The 22,634-nt window shown below is 40.5% G+C and overlaps 1 protein-coding gene across 1 annotated transcript in view; it reads right to left on the reverse strand.

The window, feature by feature from the left end:
* GRIA3 (glutamate receptor, ionotropic, AMPA 3) overlaps positions 1-22,634 on the reverse strand; it is a 156,037-nt gene that overhangs the window by 62,059 nt on the left and 71,344 nt on the right. Inside the window, exons 4-6 of the mRNA XM_009330818.1 lie at positions 6,438-6,491; positions 4,774-4,935; positions 924-1,091 (exon numbers count right to left, since the gene is read on the reverse strand). Coding sequence (XP_009329093.1) covers positions 924-1,091; positions 4,774-4,935; positions 6,438-6,491 — 384 coding nt within the window. The remainder of the gene's footprint in view (positions 1-923; positions 1,092-4,773; positions 4,936-6,437; positions 6,492-22,634) is intronic.

Genomic DNA, 22,634 nt, shown 5'->3' on the forward strand with positions numbered 1-22,634 from the left:
CCAGTTCTATGCGTGCATTAATATAATCGATTTTAACAGGTTTGTTTTAGAGTTATTTGAGCCAGATCAAAAGCAGACTATATTCTTGTCTCTTATAGCTACAAAAATGTTATCCAATTTTTCCTGTTGTCACTTGCTTTAACACACATAACAGTCTAAAAAGAGTTAAAAATCAACAAAATTAGAGACATAAGTGAGGTAGGATCCCATGCAGTAACTAGCACTAGGGATACAAAATAGGCCATGCAGAAGGTAATCAGGCTGAGTGCAAAGTTATGCCAGGAATCAGAACTGGTTTGAGGCTAAACTGTGTCAAGGTTCAGGCTGGTGATGAAATCCAGCAGTATTGCTATGACCGACAACATTTCTTCCACTGCTTTAAACCAATCTGAGTTGACTTTTTACTGGCAAATTATCAAAATTGCATACATGTGTTTAAGTTCATAAATACATGTATCCCTGCAAGATTTACAATACACATGCTGAGGACTCAGTCTAGTTCTGTTAGTCAGATTTGCAGCCTCAGCCTGAGTTTAGAAAGCCCCAGCACATGTTCGTTTGCAAAATGGCTCATGGTCACTCTCACAGGAAGCTTGGGTGTTACGGGGGAGTTAGATTGTAGGTGCTCTGGTGTGGACAATCAGGCAGCTGCTGCACCAGTGCCAGAGGGATGTGATTTTGGCCAAAGTTTTGAGAGTTAATTTGTTATGCCTTGCCCTCTATTGAATATATTTTCGCCATCATTTGGAGTTTGTCATTAAGTTTCTTTTCTCTTTCTTTCTTTTTTTTCCTGAGGAGCTGCAGCTGTTTGTGTGAGTACAGAAGAAACTCTGTGTACATAGAGTAGGATGCAAGTTTGGTCCCAGCAGAATTGCTGCTGTTGTGGAATATACACATTCATTAGCTGGTATGTTTGCCCTTACCATTTTCAGCGCTCTTTCTATATCAATTCCTTGGCTCCATGGTACTGCAGGGTTAGCCAGGCAGTCTCCAGCACTACCTCTCCTGGAGACATCCACACGCTGTCTTCGGAGGTAACGGAAAGCCTCTGCTATGACTAGGACTGCATCATGCGTCAGTGCAGATGTATACTAAAATTGATGCAAATAAAATATGGTGACAAACTGCAATCTTAGAACTGCACGAGGTTTATCAGGTCTAGTCCTTCTCTTTGTTAAAATACTCCTAGAAGAATCATGCTTGCAAGCCCTTTTGCTTGCTCTGTCTTGCCGCAGGTGCTTTATGCAGTTTAACAATTCCATCTATTTCAATTAACAAATTAAAAATATTTTCATTTTGTATAGCATATAGCAGCAAAATAACAAAACCAGTTTAGAGTTGCATAAAGTTTAAATTTAATTGGAAGCTTGCTCATCTAAATGAGGTCACTACAAAAGTCTGCAATTCCATGCTGGCCCATACTGCTACCAATAGCAAAGAGCAGCTCATATTTGGTTTTTGCTTGGAGTATTCTTTTTCTTTTTAACAAGATTGCCAAGACAGACAGTTCTGAATTAAAGCTAAAATAAATCATTTCTGTTTGGACCACAATCCTGATTAGGTAGCATCTGTGGCAAGGAATAGATCAGATTACTTTTCTTGGAAGACAGCTATACAAGCATATAATCACAAAATACACTTAGGCATTACATCTCCTCGGTAATTGCCCACCTGCCTTCTCTTACTCCACGATGAATCTGATGAGGGTGGTAAGCTTTGTGTAGCAACAACTCTTCAACAAAACCCCCAGACTCCTTAACTACTTGTTCATGTTGCTGCCATCTTCATCCATTACTTGTCGTATGTATCTGGTGACACCCCCCAATGCTATAAATTTAGTATCACCTACGAAATGTCATGGAGGTGTTTTTTTCACATTTTTTCCACATTTATGTGTTTGTCCGAAAGTTCTTCCCTCCTAGAGTGGCCCAGGCTTTACATATGGCATCATTGGTTTTCACCGGCATTACAGCACACCTACAATTTAAAGGTCTGTGCACAGGAGACCATTTCAATATGTACATACTGGGAGCGATTGAATGTGCTCAGTGTGTAAGACCAGATTTCAAAACCCTTGTAACTGACACTTTGTATTTCCACAGTCTTTGTAAGAGAATGAAGAGAAGAAAAAAGAATGTAAGGGGTATCTGTGTGCACTAGTACACCTGCCCTTTTTTTGGCTGTCTGTGATACCATAGAGCTCCTGGCTCCCGATGAACCTTACGCTGGAGTTAGTGCCAGAAGACATGCTGCCCATACATGAACTAGAAAGGTGGAAATCCAAGTTTCAACTGCACATTCAGCTACTCTCTTTGTGGATAAGACTTATTAAATTCAGAACTTGTAACTGCTACCCTGTAGAGCAGGATAGCACAACTGGTGGTCTGTATTTCTTAAAAATGTGTATTATTTTATTGCAAGCTCTTCAGTTTGATATAAAGCCTTAGGAAATCTGCACAGAACAAGGCATGTCTGCATGTGCAGATCAAGACAATCGTATCTGATAAACTTGTGCAAAGGTAGGATTGTGAAGAAGGTTATACAGCAGCCATTCTTACTGAGTTTTAAATGACAGCAGTTTATAAACTCTTACTGGGTGTGTGTGGGATGGTTCCTGCTCTGACTGTATCTAGGCACAGGTGCTCTTCTGATCCTGCCCACCTTTACCTCTTCCTGTGATGCTTTGCAATGATCACCCTCTCCTCTTTTAGTAAGTTAACAAAGGTTATATGTCACATTCCGCACAACAATATAGAACCAGATAGTAATTTTAAGGTATTTGTTATTGAATTAAAAAAAATCTTGTAATAGCTGTCCAATCTAGCACTACGTAAAACTTACATGCTGATAGTTTTTCCAGCAGACTGCGTCAATTGTCAGTAACCTTAATGCAGTCCCTTCCAAGTCATGCCAAGAGAGCTATCTAATTTTCTACTTTATTTGAATTCTACTTATAAATGCATGAGCATGCAAAGAGAAAAAAGAGAGAGAGAAGGGAAAGGCTGATAAAATACAGAATAAATTAAACATCAGGGCTTTAATCTCTAGGCAATTTTATTTTCTAATCAAAAATATTGTACATCCATTTTTAAGTATGCTTTTTGTCTGATTGACAAATACTGTGCACATTTCTACAATGATAGGTACATTTGTGGAAAAGTAATGTAACCTTTGTGTTTGTACCACATACTTAAGACTATTTTTTAAGAATGGAGAATAATTTTTCCCTCAAGGTAAATCACTTTCAATTGCAATAAAATCTTCCCAGGTTAACTTTATATATTTCAGAGCTTTTAAGATTAGTACAATACTTATCTTCACTTCTGCATCACTGCTAGGAAGCTTTAGAAAGCAGGCCTAGGTCCTAATCAACAGGGAACAATACACTAATCCGAGTTTTGTGGGCCTCTGTTTGCCTTTCTTTGCTTCCTCTGAAATGCCAGCAAGGCTGTGGGATGGCGTGGGATTAAGGTAATTTTCCTTCCCCATAGAAATCACATGATCCCAGGGATGGAAAAGTATGCCTCCAAATGGCATTGGCCTTCTGGCAGCAGAACCACGTAACTGGTTCCTATCCTGTCTGTGGTCCGACACAGTGCTACCACCTACTCTGGTGTCCCCCCATGCTTTGGACTGGACTAGATTTTTCCTTTCTAGCTAGTATTTTATGCTTCCCCAAATTTTGTCTTACTAATATCAAGACATTACTCCAGTTTATCGGAGTAATTTTGAATTCCAAATCTGTTCATCAGTTTGCATGTGTCCCTCCCAAATCAAGCAGGAAAGACATGTCATCAGGAAAGAACTGTCTCATCATGGCTGTGGTTCTTAGAGAGGTTTGGCTTCCCTGAGACAGTCAGTATACATGAGGTGGAGGACTGGACTCCCGGGAGTGACAGAATTTAAGGTCCTCTCATACACCACCAGTTCCAGGTTTTATTCACCTATGCGTATTGATGAAAAAGAACAGGCCTCACCAAAAGAGGAAGAGAAAGAAGGAACATAATAGGAATATTAATAATTTGCAGTGGTCCTAGAAGATTTGATGACTTCAATCACTGGACAAAGTATCCTTGATGCACTCCTTGACTGGACAGTGAATAGCATCCCTCTCTGCTATAGAGATGCTGAGGTAGAAAAAAATCTGGGGGAGATATTAACTGGTTGCGAGTCTCCTAATAAAAGTAGCCTTTAGTTCACCCAATCTACAACAGTTTTGGTGAACCTGGGACTTTCATTCAAAAAAATTTGGAAAAATTTATTGGTTGCAGATATAATATCCAGAGTGTTTAAGTAAAGGACAGTGGTGCAAAATACAGGGTTAGATTATGAGGGCAACTGTCAGCAGTGACACAGCAGTGGCTGTGGCTCCTCAGTGAATCTAGAGCTACTTTTATTTTGCACATGAAATTCTCTATTAGCATTAAAATTGACTAGTAACCCACAGTTTGCATCTAAAAACTAACATAACTAGCCCCCACCCCTACCCCAAGACTAACTCAAGAAGTCCAAGTTAAAAGTTTTTACATCCACTGTACAATGACAGGATTTGCAATACCAAGCCTTTGCCTCTGAGGAACTCCCACTGTGGTGGGCACTTGTGTCCAACTAACAGCCTCTGCCTCTCTCTCTTCTGGAAGGGCAGTGAATGTTGCAACATATTCTGTCAGGGACCTGTATCATACACATGCACACGCCTGGGGTTAAAAAACCCCAAATAATTGTTAAAAGCAACTCATATAGTCTCCATCACTGTCAGGGTGAAATAAATACCTTTAATGGTGAGTTTTTGGCTTCAGGGAATTCTCTTTCATCGAGCCTCACCCAGCGTTGTAGAAACTGTTGAACCATTGGGTTTTCATTATTAACAATCTGGAATCCAGTAACGTTGGCACCTCCATGCATTACTCTCTCCAGAACAATGTCTGTGAAACCCTGGAAGGACACATGTAGAAAACAAGAATCATTGCCATCCAAAGTCCCTTTTCTTTGGCTCAGTTTTATCTGCTATAAGTGTAGCACAAAAGAAACTGATTAATTTCCCTCTTGTTAGCTGAAAATATTCTACGAAGGAGACAATTACTATCACAACTGGGATTGCAATAGTGGCATAGAATGGAATTTAAAATGTCTTCTTGTTCAGACCTTTGCGATAGAAAACTGTCCTGCTGTGTTGTGGCAACGTGGTACGTAATATCCACCGGTCAGAAAGAAAACAGTGGGGAAACTTGAAGTACTATTTCCTCTTTTCCCCTCATCATGGTGAAAACTGGTCAAAGACCTCGTGCCATTTGTACAGCAAAGTGTGCATGACGGTTCAGCGCTGGGAGCAGAAAACCTCTTAACACCCATATTGTTCCGCGGAGGCAAAGCACACACCTCCCTGCTAGGCAGTTCTCCGTCACAGCATTACTTAACGTTTCACTTGCAGACAGAACGGTATGATTCTCTCCCACTGTTGTTATTTATACCTGAGGCAGTAAATTGGTGGTTTTTTGATTAGTATGACTTGACTGCAGTCATGTTTATCTGAATGTCAATGGTTACACATGCTAAAAGGTAACCCAGAATAAGAACCCCTGTATTTCTATGCACACGCTAATCAGTGAGATCCTGACTGGTTCTTATAATGCAAAATGACACATCTTAAAGTCATACAGTACTTATACTAAAAAAAGGTATTTTAAAATTTGTCTTTTCTGCTTTAATCACATCAGAACATGGATACAGAGAATCTTCTACTAAGTGGGATTGCTAACTTGGAAGTGTGAGTTTTGGAAAAACATTTTTCCACTCACAGTAAACAAAGAACCGAAAACTTAGTCTTGCTGCAGGATCAATATAACACTTTTTCTAAGAAACTCCAGCAGATGGTGTTTCAAAAGCATCATAAACATCCCTGAAAGTAAATTCTAGAATCCAGAAGAAGCTCTGATACAGATAAAAATGTACTGTCTTGTCCTGGTAGGTCAACACATACACAGGCACCACCCCACACTCTGAAATACAAAAGAACAGCTAAACAGCCTGGCTGGTTTACTTGATGGAATTGTTCTAATTTGCAGCTTTTTACCACTTATTTTATACACAAATATGCTACAATTATTTTTCCTGGAGTGCTTAAATTTCAAGTATGTCACATAGAAGATTACGGTTATCAAGTGTCTTCTTTATGACGATACAAATTAGTGGAAAACATATAATTAAACTATTATTTTAAAATTAGTAGAGGGTATGAGCTTCTTAAACAAAAGAAAGACCATAATTGAGTACAAGTGACTGTAACATACCAGTTTTAGTATTTACTGAAGTAATTTCTCAACATCCAAGAACTCATCCATGCATTTCCTCTTTTGCTGATTAAAGCTGCCACAACCTGAACAGAATATATTACCCTCTAAACCTTAACTATACTTGTAATGAAGAGAAGTTCTTACCAGGTTAGCTAACATGTAGTGATAGCCTCTAGAATGTTTGCCGAGGATTACAACCTGTGTGAAGAAAAAAATTACATATTATTCAGTTGTAAGAGGATGACTCTTAACTAGTGGAAAACACCAGAGAATGAACATTTTGGTAATCCTCTATGCCCAATCCATGGGCAGCATGAGTGTTACAGACCTGTGGCTTTACAGACACGATGCAGTTATTTGTGTTTTTAAAACACATAGGCAGAGTACAAAGAAGAGTAACTCACAAGGCTGAGAAGACTCTGCTTGCGGAGATGACCTTACCTGGCAATCTCACCCTTGTGATCACAGTGTCTCCCCTGCTGACCAGGTTAATTTTAGTTATCAGTTCAAGTATTTCTGCTCTGAAATGAGGTAACACTGTATCTGTCTACTTTGTTCCTTGTTTGTGGAGTGTATGTGAGGCGGGGGACGCAGCCCAGCCACTCACTGTGTTTATTAAACTGTACCAGCACAGCGGGGCTCGGTAGGCTCCAGGTCGTACAGGGGGTTTCCTGCCATGAGAACCCTGGCCAAGCCTTGTCGTATATGAATGCTTAAAGTTAAATTCCTAAAATTATAAGCAGTGACCTTCATTGCCTTTTGACAGCTTTCAAAAGGCCTGAAAACTTGTCGTTTCCAGTGCATCTAAATGGACACATCTGACCTTACATGTTTAGCCAAAATTTATACTAAATGTGATGTTGCACATTCCACTAAACCAACATCTCCTGCCCTCCCTGACCCCGCTTGGGCATCTCTCTGTACAAATGGAGTCATTACATGGAATCACTAAGAGACAAAAAAGCAGCAAGATGAACTGAGCAGCTGGATTCTGTAAGGGTAACTGGGAGGAGTGGAGGCAGCACTGTCCGGCAAACTTGAATTCTGCCATCCTGTGTGCTTGTCCCCACTCCAGTAATACTGTTTTTTTGCAGAAAGAAGGAAAAAACACAGTTCCCATGTCTATGCAGCTGGCTGCCGGCTCACCAGCAATACTCCTTGTGCAAGATTATGCCACTGCACCTAGCACTATTCCCTTGCTTTCAGATTATAATCTCAGTAACATCCATCCAGCCCCACAGCCATCAGGTGGAACAATGTCCAGCAGTAAGAATTTAATTAATAATTGTGGTGATTACCTGTGTGTCAGGACAGAATCAAACTTACCCAGACTTGCTGGGTTAAACTAATAAAAGTTAAAAATAGCAAACATAATGCTGGCGATACACCACAGGCGTATCACTGACTATACCCTATGAGCAGCTCAAGTGAACAGATGATGCTTTTTGATGGCGAATCATCTGAAAATCTATACATACCATACTAACGTACTTCTCCATGGTCACAGATAAACACTCCAAATGCCATACTCTAAAAGACATCTTTTCAACATGACCACTTACGTCTTTGCTAAAAACAGATGACATTTGAGTCATTGACTTTAGATATACTGCTGAGCCTGTTAAAGTTCTTGATTAAGTTATTAAGTTCCCAATTGCCTCTTTGGGTTGTCTTGTCCTTAATAGATGCCATTTCTTTTAAATTCACGTTTAATTCTGTAGGAATTTGCATACTTCCAGCAGTCTGAAAATAAATTGCTGTTCAGGTCCTCTTGAGAACTGTATGTACACTCTGTCGGTAGAAAGCATCTGCTTTCCTACGCTCACATTTGTTTTCTATGGAAATGTGCAGGCTTCCTTCAGATCATCTGCTGCGCATGCTATTTGCATACTGAATTCTCTGTATGTTTTAATTTCACCTTAAAGGCAGTGATTTACTTTTAAAAGGTTAGAGACAAAGAATTTACTTAATAACATCAATACTCTTTGTCTTTTCAACCTTAGTAACAAATAAGAAAGCTTTTACATTTCTATCCGTAAATGTGTTTATTTAAGAGAAAAATACCACAACAGATGAAGTCAGAGGCTGTGAGAAAAACATACATGGAGTTGCTACAGGCATCAGGAGCAATATTGCAAATAGGAAATGTAGGACTCATTAGCATAGATCAGACTCAACTTCCATCTCATCTGTTGTCATGTCTCCAAAATGACCAGCAATAATTCTGTTTAGTCCCTTAGAGAGGTTCAACATACTACAGTCAAGCTTTAATTCATAAAGCATCTTTCAGCAGTGACCTGCCAGTATTTCTACTCATGCAAGCAACCATGTTAGTTCATAATTATTTAACCGGATCTTAACAACGTTTTTAAAATTCGCTACACACGCTATCCTGAATCTTAACAAACACGACTAACCTCCTCCCCAACTTTCCACCCTCTACCAACTGTCCAGCACCTTGAATGGAGCTGCTGGATTAGCGAGCCCAGCAGAAACAATCACAGACATCAGCGTTACTCCTAAGGGAGCGAAGGGATGGATAAAGCTTTTTTATGAAGAAGAAAAACAGGAGTATAACAAATAAATCTCATCAACTGCTTATATATATTGTGAAGCTTATACAGAAAGTGGGATATTGAATAGTGGTGGTGAATAGAAAGCCAGGATTACAGGACAAGGATTTCACAGCGCTACATGTCTTTGGTAAGTTTCACTTCCGAGACTTAATATTGCTTTCACCTTGACTGAAAGAAAAGCTTATAAGATTTTACACTGAACGAAGGAGGAAGGGAAAAAACGGCTGGAAACTGTCATGAATAATTCAGACTTCTGATCCCACATAATTCTTGCCGTGTAGATAAAAAGATCATAATGTCAGGTTTGATATAGAACCAAATGAAGTTTGTATTTTCAATTAACTCTTTCGATATTTCCAATTAATAAAGAGAAAATCTAGAGGGAACATAATTAAAATGTATCTGGTTTTAAAAGAAAAGTCAAATCTGCTGGCCAGCACCAGGCTTACTGGAAGTACAGACCTATATGCCAGATTTGAGAAATTAAGTCAGTGTTGCCAGTTTTAGTTTTTCATTTGCCTGGTGAAGTTATTTTTTTGAATGAAAGCATAAAGACAACTTGGTTTCCACTGCATCAGTCATCATGATAATAAATAGGCAACTACAATTTTCTGCCTTAGCTTTTACATTTTTCTTACAATTTTGGAAGATAGCATTATAGAGATTAACTGGCTAATATTAAATTGGTATGGAGCATCGTGATATTTCTAAAGCAATAATGATGATTCTCTCACAGCGTAGTTCAAAGGCTTCACAACACCTAAGAGGAATGACAGTGAAGAGGAAGCAAAATAACTTTAATACTAACCTCACAATTACTCTGTTACCTTTCGACTTATTCCCTACTCAAATTACAACCACAGCTAGTTCCTGGTCTAGAACATGGATTTGGGTTGTTTGGCCATGAAAATTAAATGTTGGCGTTTAGGGTGAAGGGAACATTACGAGGAGACCGGTGAACTCTTAGATGAAAGTCAAGGCAGGGAAGCCGCTTTAAACAGTAGTGACGGAGACAGATCTGGGGGTTTCACTGGAATATTTCTCCAAGGACTTGACAAGGAACTAAGAATGGTAAGAACAGAGTGTGTAGGTGAACAGTAGTAACAGACCAGGCAAGGAAAGAATGGGTTAATGAAAGAGAAGACTCTGTGGGCTCAAAAGAAATGAAGCAATGGAAGAATAGTGCAGGCTTGGTAGGTGGGACTGAGCAGTCATATTTTGTCTTTTAGAAATATCAATGGTTTGTCTCTGATTCATAAAAGTGAAAGATAATTTTTCTTTTATGGATGCAGGAAATCACAGAACAGGTGAGGTTGGCAGAGGCCTCTAGAGATTGACTATTCAAACCCCCTAGCTCAAAGCAGGGGCAGCGAGAGCAGGCTGCTCAGGACCATGTCCAGTCAGGTTTTGAATATCCCCAAAGACAGAGATTCTACAAGTTCTTTGGGCAGCCTGTGTCAGTGTCTGACCACCCTCACAGTAAAAATTATTTTTCTTACGTTTAAACAGAATTTCCTGCATTTCAGTTCCTGCCTTTGCCTCTTGTTTTGTCACTGAGCACTGCTGAGACTCTGAAACTCAGTGAGACTCTCCAAGAAGAGTCTGGCTCCATCTTCTTCATTCCTTCCCATCAGGTGTTTGCAGACATTATTAATATCCCCCCCCCCCGAGCTTTCTCCTCTCCAGGCTATGCAACCTGAGTTCTCTCAGCCCTTCCTTGTATGTCAGATGCTCCAGTCCCTTAATCATCGTAGGAGGCCTGTCACTGGACTTACACCAGGATGTCCATGTCTTTCCCATACTAGTGAGCCCAGAACTGTACACAGCACTTCAGATGCGGCCTCACCAGTGCTGAGTAGAGGGGAAGGAGCACCTCTATTGACCTGCTGACCATGCTAATCCTATGCAGCCCAGGATGCTGTTGGCCTTCTTTGCTGTGAGAGTGTAGCACTGGCTTGTGCTCAACTTGTCTGCCAGGACCCCAAGATCCTTCTCTGCAGAGCTGCTTTCCAGCCAGGAAGCCTCTACCCAGTCTGTACTGGTGCATGGGGTTATTCTTCCCCAGGTGCAGGGCTTTGCATTTCCCTCTGTTGAACTTCATGAGGTTCCTCTTTGTCTACTTCACCAGTCTGTCGAATTATTGCAGCACAACCACCTGGTGTATCAAACACTTCTCCTAATTTGGTATCATCTGCAAACTGGCTGAGAGTGCGCTCTACCCCATAACCTTCAGATCATTAATAGAGAAGTTAAACAGTATTAGCCCCAGTACCCTTAGAGTACTCCAAATAGTAGCTAGCCTCCAGCTGGCCTTTGTGTTGCTGATCACAACCCTCTAAGCCCAGCAGTTCAGTTACTTAAATCCACCTTACTGCCTCTGTGGGCTTTGATTTTAAAGAGTCATTGAAAAATACAAGCTAAGAGGATATGCTTGCACTTTTACCTAGAGAAGTAGCTATCACGATTTTGGCAGCAGCGAAAAGAAAACTACCATGTCCAATTAGTACCTGTTTGGAGTTCATCTTCCCTTCAGTTGAATCCACTGCCACCTGGTCAGTTTAGTCTAATCAAAGTTATTTATCATCCCTTATTTACAAATGAAAAAAGAAAGAAAAAATTAGATCACAAAAGTACAGACTACCTCATCTACAGCTCAAACCCCTGGTATTTTATGAGTCTATTAGATCTTTCCATAACATAAAGTACTGATGCTGACAGGCAGTATTGCCACAAAGAAGGTCTAAAGATTTTTACTGTGCTTTTCATACCTGACAGGTGGCAGAAATATGCCACTTAAATGGAATGACAGGCAGAGCTCTGACCTGCTGTAATGTGTCTTTCCATTTCGACCACATCTGGGAACAATGAGGCAGTTTAACTCTAGAACTCTTCTTTCCTAGTTTTCAAAAAGACACCAAGAAAAATGAGATTTCCTATAAGCTCAGAGTAAAAAACAATTTTGTTGTCTTTGTTGAGGTTATTCATGCATTAATTTGGATTCCACTTTTGCAAAAAGCCCACATTTAACTTCAAGCATTTCTACAGATTTTTAAGTATACGTGTATGTTTCTGGGACAGGAGAGCTTAGCTACCTCCAGGTGAGCAGTAATGTGCCTTTATACCTTGCTATAGAAATACAATTATGACACCTTTGCCTTCAAAGCAGTGTGCTAATGCCAGAAGTGATGGCATGATTCTTTCTCTTCAGCAGCAAACAAGCGAAACATAAATGGACTCAAATCTAAAAAAAAATTCAACAGCATCGTCAAGATCAGCTATCAGTGTTGATCGCACTTCGTGGGAACAGCATGGGTATCAAGCACAGCAGCAACTGTCTGGCAAGTCTAAATTGTTGTGGAGCACACTGTCTTCCCTCCTGGGTATCAGGTCAGGTGTTTTCTAGTTTCTATCCCTATTGATAGCATTTCTGGTCTGAGGATGGAGTTACTTAAAGCTTACCTCATTTCTGAGCAGCTCCTACCTGATATTGGATTGAACGATTGAAAATTTGTGCCCTGTGATGCAGCACCCTATTGGACCAGTGGCACTGACTAATTTGGTCTTCAGGACACATTTAAGAAAGGAGAGGAACAGAGTATCAGGGTGACAATCCAGTTAGTTCAATAAAAGCTGAAGTCAAGGCCCAAAAAGTTCTTGCCAGTATGTTAGCAAGGACGTTTAGCTTATCTTGAGTGGCATCTGCAATGTATTGCATCTCAGTTCTGTTTCTACCACTCAGGAAAAGGAGAAACTGAAGAAGCCCTTCAGCTGGAAAACAGAGTCCTCTCCCTGGCTTCCCTCCCACTCCTGTAGACCCTTGCTGCAGTGGGGGAGCTGCCCATGGGGCTTGCAGACACTGCACTTCAGTTCTCTGGGGTCAGTGCACTGTTAACAGCAATGCAATTACCTTCTAAAGTGTTATCATGTGGGCAAAGGTGCAATAGCATTTGACAGCCATACATAATCATTCCTCACTCTGTTTACTTTGCACAGGTCACCCCTTGTCATGTAAATTTTCCAGATAGGAGTAGGATAACTAGGAGGAGAACAGAAAATAAAAGCTCTCCTGAAATGTGAACAGGATTTTCCTCATTTAACCAGATGCCATAGTAAAAATAAGATCCCTTGTAACCTCAGTAGATCCATTTAAATTTGCAGTGCCCACTCCTCTGCTTTCCAATACTGCTTTCTGCTCCTGCAGAAAGAGCGAGTTCCCTTTGATGATTATAAACACTAGACAAGGCTCGATCTTCCCTGAGTAAATTTATAAAAAACAGCTTTTTTAGTGTCATGATTTTGTCTCTTTCTATCACACCAACATCACCAGCACCAACATATGAGGTTCCAAAGGGACCGCAATCCTGCAGTGGCAAAAGATACGTAACAGCTAGTGATAGCCTGTCACAGCCAAACAAGTGATAGCTGTCCTGCCTTTAACTCCACGGAAATAAAGCCATTTCCATGTTTGGTAGAAGTGGCTTCCCTCATTCAAAGGGTCAAACCCTCATGATTGTACTTGTAGTGCAAACCCAGGGAACACGATTTATTTCTTCACTTAGTATTAATGGGATGACAATTTGGCCACCAGGGATTGTGATGCTGTAAAATATGCAGTAAACAATGATTTCATTTATATGAAGAATGAGTACTGTATTAAATTTGAGTTAAATATTAAATGAAGAATGTATTAAATATTAAGATGAAGATTCTACACACGTATTATTTGTTGCAGATAAAAATAACCGCATATATAGTTGAGATTAATTCATCCACCATTTCAGAGGCTTCATGTCCTTTAGGGAATGTCACAAATCCATACACAGTCCCAACTGCTGGATTTTGTATGTTTGTGCAGTATATGGACTTAAGAATTTTACTTCCATGCAACTGCCACCTTGTACATTTGTGACTAACACCTCATGACCAAAATCCTACTTTCCTCTATAGCACAGTATCAAGATCATTTGTTTTGGCTTACAAAACATTCTTCAAACAGCTTTTGGCTCTTCCGCAATGTATCTCTCATGGGAGATAATTTCCTAGAGAACAGGAATCTCCTAGAAGAAAGGGACAAAAATGCACATGATGGAAGCAGGGATCTGAGATGCCTTTGAAGCATTTTATTACAGTTTTTCCCTCTCTGGCCCCCTTCGTGTGCCCTTCTCTCCTTGATGATAGTCACATCAAGAGTGAAATTCTACTTTTAGGCCACCTCCAGATAGGTGATGGTTGTGCATGTTAGTCCTTGGAGGGTAATTAAATGCAGCATCTGAAAGTTGTACTGTACTTTGTTCTCCCTCCATATGGCTAAACTTTCTTTTCCCATAACTAATCTGACATTTGCTGATTGAAGATTGTGTAGTGGAATATGCATTTCATTTGTGCATAAAAGGTTACATTAGATATTACTTAGGAAAAAAATTACAAACTGCAACATAGGTTCTAAAGGCATGATACTTTATCCTAATTTCTTTCAGTGTGATAACAAAGTTTTCTGTGAATTTTCTGTGCCCTGAAACAATTTTCCTAAATTCATTTTCCTTGGTGTGACTTAGCAATATTGTCAGATTAACTAATCTGTTGGCACAGTTATTGTTAAAGGACATATTCTACTGCAAAACATCAGACCCTGGAGGACACTGAGATGAAGAGTTTTATGATCCCTGGTAACTGACATTCATAATCACAATTTACTCTTTAAATTAATTAAATAAACTTTTATTTGTATCAAAATCTCTTCTTTGTTTAGCCAGATGAGAACAGTGTTATATCTCTCAGGACTGCATCTCTCTTCACAAGTCATGTCCTGCAATACGAAGACCTTCACGTCAAAATCAATCAAAACTTAAGCGACGCTTCATCACTCGAAGCTATTTCACTAAAACCAAGGTCAGATATGGGGGGTTGCTACAATCATAACAAAAGTTCTTTGTAGCATATGAAAGGGATACTAAAAATTGCTGAGACCTTTGCCCCTTATTTTGCCAAGATATTCTCAAGAGGAGATACTTGTTCCCAGAGAGCTTCCTTGAAGAGATTTATGTGTTGTAGAAATTTTTAATTAGTGAATTCTTTAGCTTCTTGAGTGAGATTAATAAAGTAAAAATCCAGTTGTGTTCTGGAGGAATTTTTACAGTTGTATTTATGGGAAGTAAATGACTTAATTAAATATGTTACTCTGCAGCAGTAATTTCCACACATAGGTAATTTGAGCAAGGAGGCCACATTTTAATTGTCTACACAGCTCTAGTATATTCTTTGAGAAAGATCCTCCCTTGAAAAATATTCATAATGGAGTGATTTTACATCCAAGGTAATTTCACAGAGATTCCAGTACTTTCTCAAGCCTCTGTGAAATCTTAACTTCGAAACTCACCTGAAATTTCACATGGAGACTTCAGATCTCATAAAAAACAACCAAAACGAAATGTGTACAGGAAATTTCAAGTCACAATGAACTTTCTGTGTTGAGTGTCAAAATTGCTTAAATTCGACACTGACAAACCATGCTACGGTACTCTCCTTGCTGGTTTCATCTTCTAGATCTGCTGGTTCAGTGTTGTGTCTTCCTCCCTCTTGCTTGGCTATAACCCTTCTCAGGTCAGACACTACCAGACGGTCAGCAACCATGACATGAAGGGATTTGCGTTATGTTCTCTAACCTGACACAATTTTTTGGTATGACGTTCAACAATTACTTGGGTCTGAAGCCTTTCGATGTACTGTTGTCATCAAAGCTTGAATGACTTTTTTGAAGACGACTGATTTGGTAGTGTATTTGGGACTCTGCAACTTCTGTTTCTCTACATGGATCTTCCAAAGAGTCCAGGAAAACTGAAACTCATATTAGCTGGTAGGAATGGTATACAGAGAAAGATCCTCGCTGTATTCTTTCTTCCTACCGCTTCTGATAAATTCTGAAATATTCATCTATCTTGCAACTCACACCGTTAAGGGCCACTCTTGTTCACCAGTCAAGGCCCTGTGGAAATACATCTTATGCTGCTTAAGCCTCAGTTCACCACCTCTGAGAAGAGACATGAGGCTTTGCTAACCTGAGAATGAATAGGTATCACTGCTATCTCTGCTCCAATACTCTAGAGAGCCCAAAAGAATAGGAATTTATGTTAACTGCTCAGATGGGTAAGTTTCTCAGCAACCATCACATGCTTTTCACTGACACATAACCACCTTTTCAAGACACCTGTATTTCTTAGTCAATTCTTCTTAGCTCCAAAAAGCTAAGCAAACAAGGGCACCTGGCTGTACTACTGGAGTTGACTGCCTTTCCCTAGCAACATTCATGGTTAAATTTCCTTCAATCTACAATACAACCAGCTCCTATCCCATGTAACATGGTCCCATCAAAATAACATCCTTGTTTCCAACTTCACATATGCTCTCTTTACTTATGCTACCTCCTTGCTTCTCAGCAGTTGTGGATGCTCTCATTGTAGACCTCAAGGCCACATCAGGTGTATCAAAATCAGCACTATCAAAACTGACTTCCAGACTAGCATCCTTCACTAAGTTTCACAACACCTAAAGTAATCTTCACAAAGGCTATTAATAATAGTAATCTTACATTTATTCTTACTTTTCAAACCTTCTGCAGGAATCATAAATGCTTCAACACTGTCATACAGTTTGAAGGCGTATCCACATCATTAACAAGCAGCTCTTTAGTGATCTGCATCGTGTGCCTAATCCCTGTGACACAGGAGATGGTATCTAACTGTCCTTTTTGGCTTTCAATACTGTGAAACTGTGTGTTGAACATTCTTAAGAGTATACTCTTGCAATCACAGGTAAACATAAACAATGCTCATTTCTTCTTCTCATATCCCAGAGGGAAAATGAAACTCCTTCCATCTTAGCTGCTCAAAATATAAAAGGATGCATATCCGTTGGGGGAAGACAGGAAGAAATTAGGTAAACTGAGGCACCCGGTTTTCTTTTTAAAAATACATAAATTTCCCATTTTCTCCACACTTCCCATCAGCATGTCAGAGTAAAATCCCACTATTACTCCCTGGAATTGAACAAGAGTCCTTGGAAACAGAATTCTGCTTATATAAACCATTACGGCATGTCAGGATCACTTCAAACTATTATTTGGATATAACCCAGAAGTGTCGCAGTAATTCAGTCCCAATGCTCATGAGAATCTTTTGGAAGGAGTTTTGTACTGCAGAGCACTGCCTTCAAGCAGACCGAAAAATACTGAATAGTAGCCATTCTTTTTTTTTTTTTCCTTTTGAGCATTTCTTTTCCTTTTTAGATGCCCTCTGAAATTAAGAAAAAAAAAAATCAGTGCAACCTCCTCTAGGAAAAACAAGGTTACTTTTTCTTATAAATGGAATTGTACTGTGACTAGAATTGCATTCAGTTTGCTCTTTTCAATGCTGCTTCCCTATAAACAGCGCTCTGCAATATTCCCCATGTAACTTGGTGCATAAACCATGAACCAAAAGAGATTACGAAGAGTTAATTTATTTTTACTAGACTTAGTCTATGCAGCAGGGGAGGCTGTTTTACTCATATGAGGTAATAAAGTTATAGCAATATTTTTCCTTTCTGATTCTTTACATGCATTCTCCCGGAATAGAAGATACTCAGGGTATTTTTAAGAGTCTATGTATATTGTTGATAATTTTATTCATTACACGTTTTGGAAGAACGAGCTTCCAGTAGTACATATGCCATTATACCTACACATGCATGCCCATGGCGTGACACAAATAAATTCAATTTAGTAACACGGGCTTTTTTTAAGCCTGGGAACATTAACTTCCTCTAAAATTGTTATGCTGTTTTCCATCCTACTGGTTGCATACTGTGGGATGAGTTTGTATTTGAGGTTTAGTTGATGACTTATAGGGCCTGATTCTTTATAAATTTAGCCCAGGCTACCCCTGCTAGCTTTAATCTGCTCCACAGAGGCCAGAGGAATTGCACTGGTATGAAGGTGGGATAAGAAACAGGAACCACGTATGAATGTATAGTTACAAGCAGTGAGTGATTTGCACTGGGATGGTACTTTGCCATATTATGGCCAGATCCAAATCCATCTGTAGCCCAGAGCAAATGCACCATAGCTCTGGATCACACCTAGGGACCTCATATTTAGGGACTTCCCCCTGCGAGGCTGTAGCTACCAGTTGCTAGTGTCTTATATACTGCACCGCCAGCATCTGGGCTAAAAAAGCCCAGTGGGGTGGTCCCCACTCCGAAAATCTTGCCATCTGAACTGTAGTGTAACAGTGCTCTACGAAGTGCACTTGAGAACATCTTGGTGCATGAGGGGCCCTGAAAAGCACCAGTGGTTCTCTTCCTCCTGCAGATACATGATTCATATCGGACCGAAGCCATTAATCCTGGCTTAGTCAGCTGTGAAAAAAAGACATACGCTTTTGTGCGGCTTTTCTTTTACTGAGTTAAGACTTCTTCCCTTGTAAATGAACTTATGAGACACCAGAACTATCACGCTGTCTCTGGTGATGTACAACGCCTGTTTGCACAGTGGTATTGTGCTATTACTATTCATTTTGATAGTGTGTTTCCTTCCTCTCCCTGCAGTTGGTTCATCTGAATTGTTGCCAAGATGGTTGCCTTGGAAACTAATTAAGGAAAGCCTTTGGTTAGAAGCAGAGTTTCAAGCATTAAACTATTTGAGAGACAGATGCAGAAATTAAGGTAATGTCTGCTAAGATGAAAGGGTTTATCCTTTATATGAAGAAGAAAGAACCACATTAAATGCTAGGACTGTAACAAAGCAACTTCTATACAACACTGATTTTTAAAAGCTGGGAGATGTGTGAGTGAGGGATTTTAAAATCAGCCAGGGGCTTAGAAGAGGTGACAAGATTCCCAGAGCTATTAGGGATGGGGAGATGGACAAATACAGTGGGACAAAAACGTCAGGAGATCACGTTGAGCAAATTCTAGCCAGCTCTCCCTTCCCCTCAAATACTCTGTATCTTTAAAAGACTTGTGAATGTTGTTTTTGAAAAATACCAGTACAGCTAATGAAAGACCAAATCCTCTCCCCACAGTCCAGGTGTGGCATGAGAAGCATCAGTGTGTACATTTGCTTCCAAAGTACATCAAATGCAGGAGTGAGAGGCTATGGCAAATGGCCCTCAGGCTCAACTTTTCTACTGAGACTGTCAACAAGGGTAACAATTAGAGCCAGCTGCAGAAGCAGAGCATACGATGTGGACACAGGCTAAATAATGAGTGGGACCCTCAGAAGGCTTTCTAAGGGCAAACGCACATGCACAAATTCTGTGCACTGAAAAGCTGCAAAGAAAGGCGAACCATGCGGCAAGTTGTGCTTTTACAGCTACCTATTAACTGAAGTTCAAAGCAAATACAATCTCTCTATGAGCACAATGGTATCAATTTAAATATTGTCTCCAGGATAATGTTCAGGATAATGGTTGACTCTATACTTGCAGCAGCGTAACTGAGAGAAGATTTTGGTTTTCTGTACATTTAATGGCAATGCAGAGGTTGCCATATAAATATGCCTGTAACTGCATAAAAGCATACTACAAATGTTGTGGTAAAAATATGCAAAATATCAAAAGCAGATGCATGTGTGTGCATTGGTGTGTGCATTTATATCCCATGAATTATCATAAAACATAAAATGAGTAATTGCTACAATCACATAAAAATAAAAACTCTAATGGTGACTTCAGGTTCATATGCCTCTGGCATAAGAAACCAGAGTTGCTTGGCAGCGGTCTTCTACATACAGCAGCTTGCACATTTACGGTGAGACATTTTGTATTAATTATTATTATTACTGATCAGATACATTTAAAACTGTGCTTTAATGTCTTTTGAACACTTTTAAGCTTTGTGTGCCATTATCTCAGTCATTCTGCAGGATGACTAATATTCTGTTAAATTCCTGTCATTTGGAACCTGCCTTGCTTTATGAAGTCTGGATGACAGCTTTGGAGAGACATTACTATTTACAAGCTAGAAATTCTCTCCTCAGGTATGTGTGAAATGTGCTATATGTGGGGCAGATTAACCCAAGATGTTACTTTTCTCTGCTTTAGCAATCCATCTCCGGCCCTTTACTAGTTTTACAGCTGATAGGAGCGGACCCTTTAAGGCAGATACAGCTGTTGCTTTTGACATATGCCTATTTTTTACTTACCTTCCACTAGCTACAGTCCTGAGGGTGACTGACCCTTTCCTCCCCACACACCCATATGGACCTGTGAGCTGCTGAAACTCTCTGGATGTGAAGGGAAAGAAGTGACCTTTCACTCTGCTTTAGATCCTGGTTTCAACAATACTCATGGGCACCTAATGAAGAAATGTCCTAAATTTTAAGTTTTTAGTTCATTGGAAATGTAAAAATGAACTGTACCAGTTTCTGAGTGACGTTACACAACACTGTACATAGATACTCTCTCGGAGCCTCAGTTGAACCCCCTCCTCTGCTCCGCACAGCTCCATGCAGAGGATGAAATCGGGCTGTGACATGGTCGTGGCACCGAGCCCTGGAGAACGTGGCAGGGACACACTGCTCTGAAGGCTGTGCTCCATGCAGCTCAGTACCTTCAGAGGACACGGCATCACTGGGGTTCATAAGCAAAGCAGAAGCTGAAGCTACCCATAGCTCTGCTCCTCCTTCAAGCGTCCCCCTGTGTTTATAGGCAGTTATTGTATTTTTAATTGCTACAGAGAACACAGGCAAACCCACACCAGATTATCTGTTTATAACGTAACACATAAACCAGGAAGCTTACATGAAAGCGGCGTTGATTTTTTCACTTACATTCTTCCTTACTCTTGCTGTTTTTAATGACTATTTGTCAACCGAATACTGCAGTTTTGTATTTATTCTTATGACACCCCAAATGTGAAAGCTGTTGTGCAGTGAGCACACTCTTCTGAGATCTGAACAGCTCTGCAGAGGGATGCAGCTGTAGCTGTACTGAAAACCTGCAGACCATAGAATCATAGAATCATTAAGGTTGGAAGAGACCTCCAAGATCATCGAGTCCAACCGTCAACCCAACACCACCATGCCCACTAAACCATGTCCCTAAGCACCTCATCTACACGTCTTTTAAATACTTCCAGGGATGGTGACTCAACCACTTCCCTGGGCAGCCTGTTCCAATGTTTAACTACTCTTTCAGTAAAGAAATTTTTCCTTACATCCAATCTAAACCTCCCCTGGCGCAACTTGAGGCCATTTCCTCTCGTCCTTTCGCCAGTTACTTGGGAGAAGAGACCGACACCCACCTCGCTACAACCTCCTTTCAGGTAGTTGTAGAGAGCAATGAGGTCTCCCCTCAGCCTCCTTTTCTCCAGGCTAAACAACCCCAGCTCCCTCAGCCGCTCCTCATAAGGCTTGTTCTCCAGACCCCTCACCAGCCTCGTTGCCCTTCTCTGGACACGTTCCAACATCTCAACATCCTTCTTGTAGTGAGGGGCCCAAAACTGAACACAGTATTCGAGGTGCGGCCGCACCAGTGCTGAGTACAGGGGCACTATCACTTCCCTGCTCCTGCTGGCCACACTATTTCTGATACAGGCCAGGATGCCGTTGGCCTTCTTGGCCGCCTGGGCACACTGCCGGCTCATGTTCAGCCGGCTGTCGACCAACACCCCCAGGTCCTTTTCCGCCAGGCAGCTTTCCAGCCACTCTTCCCCAAGCCTGTAGCGCTGCATGGGGTTGTTGTGGCCAAAGTGCAGGACCCGGCACTTGGCCTTGTTGAATCTCATACAGTTGGCCTGGGCCCATCGATCCAGCCTGTCCAGGTCCCTCTGCAGGACCTCCCATCTTCCTAATCTCAAAATTTCAGACTCAAAGGTCGAGACATAGTCAGTGCTTGCACTGGACAGAGTTAGGTCTATCAGATTACCCCTTCTTAATCCTACAGATGCTTTACTTCAAGTCTTCTTTGACAGTTTGACTGTCATTGTAGAGTTTTGGGGACTGCATTCTCTACTGCAATATTGCTTCTGCTTTGTGAGATGCCTTCACTCAATACAGACATTGCCTTGGAGCCTAACCTTTATGACTATGTTTGGAGAGTGTCCTTTTGATAAAAGCATGCAGTCTCCGGAATAAACAGGTCTTTTGTAAAGTTTTGCCATTTTGATCCTGAATGGAGTTTCTTCCTCCTTATTTTCCCTCAGGAGATTTTCTTTTAAGTGGACATAAAGGCACTCTAGTCTGAAATTCAGCTTGTTATCTTGGGAATAAGAAAAACATATTTCTTAACTCAACAACATGTCTCTAAATACATGGTTGAACAGGCTAAAGCCTACTGTTAGTTCTCAGAAGAAAATGTTCTGTTTATGAGAACAAAATTTTGTATCTATCTGTGAAGGAATACTGGAATATTTTAGCATCAGGGACAAGAAGTGTGGGGAGCTTATGAATTTTGCATGTCATAAGTGTTGCTATCTGTATGCTTGAGAGGCCACTAGATGATTAAATTGGATATAGTTTTGTTGTGCAAGGAGGGATATGGATCCACATGCTCAATGGTTATAGAATGTCCTGGTTTCGGCTGGGATAGAGTTAATTTTCTTCCCAGTAGCTGGCACAGTGCTGTGTTTTGGATTTAGCATGAGAATAATGTTGATAACACACTGATGTTTTAGTTGTTGCTGAGCAGTGCTTACACTAGTCAAGGACTTTTCAGCTTCCCATGCTCTACCGACTGAGAAGGCTGGAGGTGCACAAGAAGCTGGGAGGGGGCACAGCCAGGACAGCTGACCC

Source organism: Pygoscelis adeliae, unplaced genomic scaffold (assembly GCF_000699105.1).
Source record: "Pygoscelis adeliae isolate BGI_AS28 unplaced genomic scaffold, ASM69910v1 Scaffold100, whole genome shotgun sequence".
NCBI classification, from domain to species: Eukaryota; Metazoa; Chordata; class Aves; order Sphenisciformes; family Spheniscidae; genus Pygoscelis; species Pygoscelis adeliae.